This window comes from Scaptodrosophila lebanonensis, unplaced genomic scaffold, assembly GCF_003285725.1.
Source record: "Scaptodrosophila lebanonensis strain 11010-0011.00,11010-0021.00 unplaced genomic scaffold, SlebRS2 tig00000024-arrow-pilon, whole genome shotgun sequence".
Taxonomy (NCBI): domain Eukaryota; kingdom Metazoa; phylum Arthropoda; class Insecta; order Diptera; family Drosophilidae; genus Scaptodrosophila; species Scaptodrosophila lebanonensis.
The window spans coordinates 19229084-19239975 of NW_022060538.1; the positions used below are offsets into that span (position 1 = coordinate 19229084).

The 10892-nt window shown below is 36.4% G+C and overlaps 1 protein-coding gene across 1 annotated transcript; it reads right to left on the reverse strand.

Annotated features, from left to right (window-relative positions):
- Window positions 1-605: 605 nt before the first annotated feature.
- LOC115621083 (phytanoyl-CoA dioxygenase domain-containing protein 1) lies at window positions 606-6294 on the reverse strand. Its single transcript, XM_030514613.1, has 3 exons — window positions 6114-6294; window positions 1007-1664; window positions 606-945 (listed from the first exon to the last, which is right to left on the reverse strand). The coding sequence occupies exons 1-3, from the start codon at window positions 6135-6137 to the stop codon at window positions 761-763; spliced, it is 867 nt and encodes a 288-aa protein (XP_030370473.1). The 5' UTR covers window positions 6138-6294; the 3' UTR covers window positions 606-760.
- Window positions 6295-10892: the final 4598 nt, after the last annotated feature.

Below are 10892 nucleotides of genomic sequence, written 5' to 3' on the forward strand. Positions count from 1 at the left end.
ATAAAAGAAATGTTCACAACCGCTGTCCCATCCGGTAATACTTGTATATGGCTCTATAATATTACTGTTAGCACTGGAGAAGACATTTTTGCTGAATTGTCAGATGCTAACAAAGAAAAAAACGGAAAAACAACTGTGATTTCAATTGCTAAAGTATTCCAAAATTCAAAATTTGTCTTTAAGAAATTTACAGCATTTAGTGCGGCTTCGGTTCCTGAAACGTCTTTAAAAAGACTCTACAAATAAAATAAAGTTGCTTTCTGTTTAAAACTCATAACGGCCTTCAAAGCTAGCATGGAATACCATTTTCAAAAAAGCACAAAAGAATTGTTGCTGCATGCTTTTCCTCACAATAAAGTTTTTCATGATTAATCCTCTATTTATCTGCACATAGTGTTGCATACTTTTAGTTGATCAAAGAAAAGGTTCAGAGTTGCCACTTGGCTACTTTTTCAACGAATTGCAACGCAACGGCAACCCTCATAACATAGCATAGCTGTTAAATTTACATTCACAATGTTACCGTTAACATAAAAATGGAAATGTTAAATTAAAATGGAACTCTTTTAGATTTGAAATGGAAATGTTAAATTAAAATGGAACTCTTTTAGTTTTAACTAGGACTTCATTTGTTTATTATAATTTCAGTGTCGCATATGCTTCACGCATATACAAATATAACTAACTAGAACTTACAGCGCTCTTTTTCAGTACACAATAAAATCTTAAATGACAAAAATACAAAGTATGGCAAATGAGCTTAATCCTTGCGCTCAAAGAGCACCGGGAAGGGCTTGTCCTGCGGCGCCTGCAGCCAATTTTCCTCTGAATACTTCACATTATTCTCAGTCTCAATGACATGGAACGTGTAGGCGTGACGGCTCTTGGCCGAGCGATTTGGCTCGCTTTTGTGCACAACATTTCCGTGAATGACGATGCAAGTGCCTGCAAAAAGGATAACAATTAAATGGTATCTCCATAGGTAGTAGAAGAAGAGCCAACTCACCCTTGCTCACTTGCAGTGGCGTGAAGCTCGATTGTGGATAAACGGGCGCCGCCCGATCATACACCATCAGCTCTGAGGACTCCTTGTCGGGATTACGCAAATAGCGTCGATGGACGCCACTCTTGTGTGAGCCCTTAATGAACTGCAGGCAGCCATTCTGCAGCGTGCAGTCCTCCAGTGCGAACCAGAAACCCACAGCCGAATTGGGATCTGTGTGAAGAAACCACGAGTCCTGATGCGGTATCACCTCGCCACCAATGCCCGGATTCTTGTATATGTACATGCTCTGACAAACGGCAGGACGATTGAAGTTCAGCTGCCAGCAAATCTCACGCACTCGATTGCTAAATGTCAGCGAATTGAATGTGGGATGCTCCACATGTAGGGCATGGCCCACTTTGTTCAGAGCAATCATGGGATCTACCACCAGCTCTCCCTCATCGCCTACGGCGCCGGTCTCAAAGAAATAGCGCACCTTGTCGCCCGACTCCAGAAAATACAGCTCCTTACTGTGCCCGTTTTCTGCCTTCAAAGTGCTGAAGATTTTCCGATTCGTTTGTGGCGCCTCCATACATAAAGCCCGTCCCGCCTGATACAGCGTATCGACCTCGGCCGGTGTGAGAAAGTCCTCGATGACCAGATAGCCATTCTCATTAAACTGTGAATGACATGAAATAAAAAATAATCTAGTTTATATTCATTTATATTATTAATATTCATTAATATTAATTGCCTTCGAAACCGAAATCAATTAACTACAAGTATTTTTATTTTCAGAACAAAACTGAGCAGGCTCGCCAAAACTGATAATTATTTGAATTGAGGAAACAGTCCACTGATATAAATTTAATTTATAGTTTACTATATACATTGGTGTCAAGCGATTATTGTGAGAATATAATATATAATTAAACATCAATATTTGCTATAATTATCTTTTGAGTATACTTTCCTATTACAATTCTATGCATTTCTAATAATAATTGAAACAATAATTGGTCAAAAATACTCTTGATTAATAAAGTTGGAGATAAGAGGGCTATAGCGAGCCTAGCCGATACTTTTATTTTAGCAATCGGCTGCACTTCAAGGTCGCTATAACTTTTAATTAAATGTTGTTTCTTATAAAGAATTGAACAGTCTAAAGCTGTGGTCACACAAGCAAATAGTTTGGATGCAAATTTATCGTGTATTACAAATATTCCTTAAAAAGAAGTTTGTAGGAGAACATTTTTTTTAATTTATAGCTCCAATTTAAATTTAAATATCATTATATTCAAGCCTATTTTTAACAGTTCCTGCAAATTATTTGCCGTCTGACCATACCTTAAGTTTATTATAAGTCGGGAACTAGTTAGAATCGAAGTATATATTGCTGAGAGAAGTGAAATCTCTACTGAACATCCTCAAAAGAATTAGAACAAAATATGTCTTCCTACTAAACTCTTAATTCTAATCAGTATTCGATCTAGTACAAACTATAGCATAGGCAATACAAATACTAACGAATACATCAATACAAATATATAACGATTTCAAATTTACAGAAAAAGATTGATGTGCAGAGCCTTTTTCACATAACAAGCGGACTACTTCGAATCCTTTTAAGTGTGTTCCTTAAGGAAGAGTGAAATCAGTCTACTTTTGGAATAAAGTAAGCAACTTTCCTTGTAACTTTTAAACTAGAATTTCAAAAGCGAGCACGCACTTACAACAATTTCTCCTTCTTATTAATACATACTCAACAAATTTCCCGCCAAGTGCCAAACCCAATTCTTAATTCGAAATGAGTTATGAGTAAATATGAACTTAATTAACGATTGCTTGAAGGTTCTTTTTCTAGTTCCTTGCTCTACTGGTCTAATCAACGATTATCGGCGCGCCGTCTCGTCTGTGTCTGGCACCGGCAATGGGTCTGACGGGGTCTGTTCCGCACCCACTGGCCATTATCTGACCGACTATGTAACGGGCACGCGCATTGCGCTTCGCTTGGCCCTGAAACATACGCCTTATCAGTACTTCTTTGTTGTGCTTGTTGCACGGAAAGTTTCTGTTTGTATATTTATTTATGTTTTTTAAATGTTATGCGCTTTGTTTGTCACTGAGTTCATGTGGGACGTTGCTAATTAGCAAATTCCTATTCAATAAATACTACACTAGGTGTACATGTCAAAATGCTAATTCCTTTTTAATTTTTATTCTTCAGTTTTGCATTATTCGTGCCCATTCATCGAATTCACTCAACGTGAAATCAAAATTCTCTGATGCTCAACAGAACTTGTTGGCTTGTGTTTGTTTTGTTGTTTTGTTGTTGTTGCGCCTCACATAATGATTCTATTAGTTTGCGGGAAATTTTTGCACTAAGCCGAAACTAGCCTCAAAAAAAAATCGATTTTCTTTCTTACACTTTCGTGCTCCTTTATTGTAAGGATGCACGTCAGGTCTGGGATATCTCTTGTCTGTGTAAAGAACACCCAACAAAATAGGTGTTCCGAAGCCGACGCCTTTACCTAATAAATTAATTTTAAGACTAGGGTTCTAGACTCATACAATATATACAAGTATTCAAACAATATGGGGAATGAGAATGTTGAATGAATGAATCATTCTTCATTCTCTACTCATTCAACTTTTTAATTCCCTACATTGTTTGAATACTTGTATAAACATGTAGTATGAACTGAAGAAGAAATATTTCTTGATCTACTTAGATAAAAATAGGTGCATCCAAAAATTCAGTTAGAACCATCAAATGTCAGTCTCTAATATAAGATTTTATTCTTTAGAGAACAGAAAATACCAAAAACCAAATGCTTTGTAAGAGTATGCACTTGTAGAGTATTATAGCTTCGGGGAAATCTTAGATTACGGCTCTTGTTGCTATTGGTATATTGTGGGTGCCGACGACGGCATCAGCAGAGAACATCTCAGAGTGCCGTTAAATTGAATAAATATAAATTGGTTGAGTAAGAAAATGAAAATGAAAATTGAAAGTAAAAATAGTCGTCGTGACTCAAAGGCGAATTCGAATAAGAAAAAGCAACAGCAACAGGCACCTGCATTGCACACCTTTTGACGAATACACTGCGACTTGGACAGAAATAAACCTTCTCCTCAAATGCCAACTGCCCCAATGATGTACAGAACACTATAGTACATACTTGTGTGTCGTGGAAAACTACAACGAGGGTCAACGGGCAAAGTCGGTTCAGTTCAGTTCAGTCAGTCCAGTCAGTCTGCCAGCCAGACAGTTTGTGTCAGCTAGTCACCTAGTCAGCTAGTTAGTGTGTTTTAAGTAAGTTTGCGGCTCGTGTGCGTCATAATCAGTGCAAAGTGGCTTGTGGCTTGTGACATTGTCATAACAGCTGATTTTGTAATCACTGGCAATTGAGCTGATTGCTGGTGGAGGGTTTTGTAATGCAGCTGAGTATTGGGTCACTGATTGTGGAGCAGCTGAGTGGGCAGTTAAAAAAGTTTGCTGAATTACAAGTGGAATGGAGAATTTCCATTTCCATTATGCATTAGAATGAAGCGACAAGTGGATTGAACATGATTCAAATGTAAATGTGAAACGAGTTTACTTCTTAAGCGTGCCAAACGAACTAGTCCATAATAATTTCTATAATAATTTTCCATAATAATTTCTTGAATTATTGTATGCCAATGAAGGGATTGCAATCTAAATATAATATGAAATGTATATAAAAGAAATGAAACACTAATAATAATTGATAAGAAAATTGAGAATTGAAAGCTTACTGAATTTGATATTGAGAATAATTAACATTAAAGGTTTCCAAACTTGATCAAGGCCTTTAACGTAATATATATATATTTTAATCTTTAAGTAGTTAAGCAGCAATATTGAAATCATCGAACGGGTGCATTTTAGTTTAGGAGTTTTACAAGTAATCACGCCTATATCAAGAACGAAAATAGGCAACACCACGCGATATACTCATCAAAACTTTTAAAGCAGTCCAAGCCGAGTCTCTACTACTAATTTTTTTAATAACACATTTTTTTAAAAACCTAAAGTAAATTAATCTGTTTCCGATACAGCTTAGTCCATGATTAGAACTTTTGTTTACTCTACAGCGTCTGCATTCTGAGCATTTCTGAATATTATCTTTAGTTATATGTTATACTGTTTGGAAACTTTATCATTTTATGAGCAAATTTACAAATTAAAATAAATTAATTTTTTAAATAAAGCAGTTCGAATGCTAGGAAATCTAAAAAAACATACTCGAGCTTCCGTTTGTAGAATGCTGACAGTGGGAGACTATATAATTGAAAGAGTCTTGGCCATACTTTTGCGTATTTAAATTCAATCCCAATCGAACTGATTCAGCTATTAAATGTGTACATTTGTTTTGGAGACTATATACATATGTAATTTAAAGATTCTTTGCCATACTTTTGCGTATTTAAATGCAAACCCAATCGAACTGATTAAGCTACTTGTATTAAAAGTGTCAATTCAGATTATCAATCACCGAACTCAATGGTGAGAAGTGAATGCAATTGTCGCCAACTGATTAAAAGGAACACAGTAAGTACTGTATTGTTTCTATTCAACTGAACAGCACCGTGTATATTTTGGCTTTATAATGTGAACAGCTGTGCCCTCGCAATTCACAGCACTTCCATTCCATTTCCTCAATTGGTAAAAAGAAATGCTACCAAAATGGCCACAGATGGGCCTTTGTTGCCAGGCAACAAAAGATCTGCTTTTCCGCAGTTGGCTTTTCCGCGTGGGAGCCAAAACGAGAGCCAACGACGACACATAGGTTGCTGCGGCCACTTCTAGCCGTTATGTTTATGATGTTGATGGATGTAAATAAACGATGACACTCAAGAAACGCCAAAGAGCTCGGTGTTGATGGGAATGACTAACTAACAGCATGATGCTGATGCTGATTCTGCCGGCTGCTGACGTTCGGGGGCTAGGGCTACCAATAAATACATCGATGCGAAACATTTGCTAACGAAAATAGAAACCATGCGCACACAAACACATTCACAACGGCCATAAGTTAGAGCCGGCACAAAAGAATAACACATCAAATTTATGGATTTTCTTTGGAAAATCATTTTTACCCACCTCATCCAATAATTTGCTGTGCATTTTGAGCTGTGTGCTATTTGGGTTGCCTTTGCCTCCTTATTCGTATTCTAAACAGTTTACTTTCGATTTGCTAAAATGCGAAATAATATGTTTTCGTATACGCGTTCGCTTCGATTCGAAATACTGACGAGTTAATCTTTTGAGCGTTTTGCACAGTTTCGCGTACGTTTTCAAACTGAAAAGAAATGTTCATGTTTGCCTTTTGGAAAATGCTCTGAAATTAATTTTAAACAGACAGACAGACCCACACACGAGTTGCTGCGCTCACACACACACACACACACACATGCCCACATCGGGTGTTAAACCGTTACATATTCTTAGCATATGTTTTAGTCGGCGCTCTCCCAACGCTCGCTCGCTCACTCGCTTGCACTGTTAACTAACAGCATCGATCACTGTTACAGTGCAGCCGCACGGCCACTGTTACTATACACTTATTTGAGAGACAAGTTATATTTGTTTTATAATCGTGTTTGTAGATTCGTTAAAAAAACCCCCAAAAGCCTGATGACTACGCTTCGAAATATAGCATATAGGACTGCTATCCTTGTATAAGAAGATTATTAATATTTAAACATTTTGCTGCATATTTTTATTATTGTTTTAATTACAAATCTAAATTGAACTAATTGTGTAAAATCTAGCAACTGGCTCTATCTATATATTTTTATTATTATGTAAATGAACACGAAATTTTAAAATCTCATAGGTCTTTTAGAATTTCTCAAAATTATATTTTTAATAAGCGAAATGAACTTAATGAAAGTAAGCTAAATTGTTAGTACATTTATATCCAAACTCAACATTATTGGAAAATATTCATGATGTGCTAGTTACTGTTTAATTAAAGTCGGAGTTCACTGATTAACGGTAGAGCCCCTATTAGCTGCCACTTACTTCCAGTAAAGCAGTTGGTCCAAATTAAATTTGTACGCGTGACAAAAAGTAATGTAAAGATCAATTTTAAGAAGAATTGCAATTCACTAAGTTTTTTTAAAAATTATCAAAAATGGATATTTTTCTTATTATTATAGATTCCAGAATCTAAAAAATTGTAGTCAGTGATGTAATAAAACTCTTGAATTAATTTTCTTTCATTTATGTATTTTAATTTGCCTAATTTGGTTTCATTTCGAATTCCAAAGTTTAAAAACTAAGCCAAAACGTATAATTATTTATATTACTTTTTTCAATGTAGTAGCATACGTGCTAAAGAGTATTCAATAGGCGGCTATTACATTCTCTGTAGTTGTTGCTGCCTTCTCGCCTGCTCTCGATCTTTCCTCATACAAATTTAAAGTGTTCTTATCAAATCAGCGTGCGTATGCTTGCTTATGTTTAGCCTCAATTGTTTGATTTATTTATTTGACTTTAACATGAACTTTCAGAGTAACTAGTGGCTGTGTCTCTTTCTACCTCACTGTTACGGATGGTGCTGTTGCATTCGTTGCGCCTGCGCGAGCATTCTACCTAATTCGGTTGGCAGACGCCGAATGTGCAATGCGCTGACACGTGTGTCTGTCGTGAACGTCATTATGTGATCAGTGCGGGGGGTGGGAAAGCCTCATATTGTACTGTGGGTTTTTGTTTGTATACCTACGAATGCATGTATGTATATGTATTTAAATACATACATACATACATATATATGTACGTATATGCAGTTAATTGCCGTCTATGCGTGGGCACTTTTTGTCTGTCTGTCTGTTGTAACGGCGATTATTGCCACATGTAAATACATACATATGTATGTACAAATATACTATGTATTTCATTTACCTTTTTTGTCTGCATACCGAAAACATATGCATGCAAAACCATTGTTAACAGCTGCATACATAGACACATACCTACATACATATGTACATACAAGTACATACAAAGTTCACAATTGCATGCCTTTAGCTCTTTCTTGTTTACTAACAATGTTGGGAGTTGTTTTTATTTTCACGCAAATATTTTTTGCGCACAATAAAAATACAGCTATAATTTGTGCATAACTATAAAAACTTTGGCTATTTCTGCAATTTCAAAAACTTTAAATCTAATATACAGTGGTGGTGAAAATAATGAATACAGTAAATGAAAAGTTTTTTCGTTCAAAAAAACACTTTTTAACTTATTGGCATGGGTCAACATGTTAACGAGTATGTTCCAATATTTGAGGAAGTCATGCAGTCTTATGCGTTGCTATAGTTCTACCATGAGCATAATGACAAGCTTGTGATTTTATGGAATGGTCCGATCACTCGCAAAAGCTGGGCCACATCAAAAATCTTTGGCCTAGCGAACATCAACAAAGAGCTTTAGGCTGTAGTTAAGAAGTCCTGGGGACAGTTTGCCATAGAAAGGTACATTTTGAAATTGCATGTTTCTTGTTAATGATACGTTAGGAATTCAAACTGTCAATACTGTCCACATAATCTATATACATATGTATGTTGCCACCATAATCTTTATACAACTATGTACTTTTGTTTCAAAATTCATTATTTCTGCTATGGGCGCATATACATAAGTCAGTGCCGGAAGTTAGTCTGGGTAGAGGGTATTTCACTATAGCGTTCTCTCTTGAAATGATGAAAATGAAGCTCACTTTGAATCATCTTCAGAACTGTACGGAACAACAAAAAAAAAACATTTGTCTATCTGGTCATAACTAAGCGCCCCAACATATGATTGCAGGCATTTCTTGCTTATCTTTTGATGCGCAATGAATCGTATATAAATAATTATTGTTTAAATAATGTTTAAATAGTAACAATTATAACAAATTATTGCATTTCTACGTTTTTATTTTACATTGTTTTGAATGTTATTCCTCCAGATTGTAGCATACCTTCTAGTTTTTTAAGTCCTTCTGTGTTGGGAAAGATTGATTTATTTATAATAAAAGTTGATCTATTATGGCCTAAAGATTATAGACGCATTTTCCTAAAGTATCAAACCAAAATTGTTCTTTCCCGGAGCTAGGAGCATCTGAATAAGGAGTTTGGTTATCCTAGCTCTTACACTTTCGTTCATACAGACAGAAGGACAGACGGACATTTCTATGTCAACTCATCTCGTCATGCTGATGCTTTGTGGGGCTGCACTAAACTACTTAGTATACCCTTTTGGGGCAGGGTATAATTATCTTCATCCGCGTTTAAAGACCAAAGGTCTGTTTTAAATCGATTAAGGAATTATTTGAAAATCCATTATTATTTCTAAACACTTGAGTAATCAATCTTGTATTTAACAGAGTAAAATAACTCTCAAGTCCAATCAAAATTCGCATTGACCTTTCAGACCACCCGCAAAAGCTGGCATCCAGTGGTGAAGCGTTCACAAACAAATGGCACTTAAATAGCATAAAAGTCGCATTAGAAATGCATGCGAAAGGCAAATTTATGCCACTATGCGAAAACTAATGGCATGTATCTAATAGCTTGCCACTTGCTGCTGCCGCCAACAACTTTACAGCAAGCACTGCTAATTCGCGTTTATGGCAACTTTACAGAAGATTAATTACACGGACGGCAGTAGCCATAAATAAGGCAGACACACATCGCACAGATGTAGAGATACACAGATAGAGAGATACTTACATATATACTATATGTAGATACATTGATGCATAGATACATAGATACTGGCGCATTATTTGCAAATGCAATAGCATAAAGCCAAGTGCATAGTAAAAATTCAAATTAGAAATCATTGCAGCCAAGTGCCAGCAGGCCAGCCATACAATTTGTTCAAATGAGCGACGCGACGGTGACTGAGGCGGTAAGAAAATCATTTTTGAAAAAAAAAAAAACAACAAAAAATTGATGACCGTGTTAGCGATGCCCTTGAATTGTTGCTTCAAGAAGCAACAGAAGACGCGAAGAAGCAACTGAAGAATAGCGCCAGCAGTAGCAGCAGAAACGGCAACTGAACAATAAAGTCATAAACAATGTGCAGCCAAAGGTAAAAGGCAAAACCTCGTCCTCCCCTCCCCTCCCCACCCCACCCCACCCATACCATCTACAGCCCACCACCACAACTCCCCCAGCTAACGAAATGGACGCCCCAACGTGCGAAGCTAACAGCATGTTGCTCAAGGTCGAGCCTGTTGTTATTGTTGTGTTTGTGCCATTGTTGTTGTGTTTGTTATTGCTGCTGTCTTTGAGTGTGTTGTTGTTGTTGTTGTTGTTGCCGTTGGCCACTTTTGATGGTTGCCATTTGTTTAGTCGCTTGCGGAGACACGGGCGCTTAACATTTTTAGCTGCTAATTAAATTAATTAAAATTTGAAGCACGCGATTTTGTTTGCGACTGTCTATATGTACCTCAACGTAGCTAGTAAGTATGTACATTCGTACATTTGTGTATCTGATAGTGCAAAACGAATAAAACAAAACAAAACAAAAATCCATCGTCAGCTACTCGAAGATTAAATACACTTATTCTTGCAATATTATCACCTATGTACATATACATATGTATATATACTTGTAGTAATATAATAGTGCCTTTAAAAGCACATCTCGAACAAACATAAAAATTTTGATTCGAAAAATATATTAGAGTCCCATATCTATATATATAAAACAGTTTGTCCTGACTGACTGACTGACTGATTGGTGATCAACGCACAGTCCAAACGGTAAAAGCTAGGAAGCTGAAATTTAGACTCAAGTATCTTTGCATAAGAAAGGCTTTTGGAAAATTTGAGCTCCAAAAGGGGGAAAACGAACTTTAAAAAATATTACTTATAGTGTGTGTAC

What these genes read in the sequence shown, in the direction of transcription:
- LOC115621083 (XM_030514613.1), bottom strand. Translation starts at nt 6,137, where the DNA reads ATGCACAGCAAATTATTGGATGAG. An exon ending in ACAGCAAATTATTGGATGAG is followed by an intron (nt 1,665 to 6,113) that starts GTGGGTAAAAAT and finishes TGTCATTCACAG; the next exon opens with TTTAATGAGAATGGCTATCT. An exon ending in GCCACTGCAAGTGAGCAAGG is followed by an intron (nt 946 to 1,006) that starts GTGAGTTGGCTC and finishes TCCTTTTTGCAG; the next exon opens with GCACTTGCATCGTCATTCAC.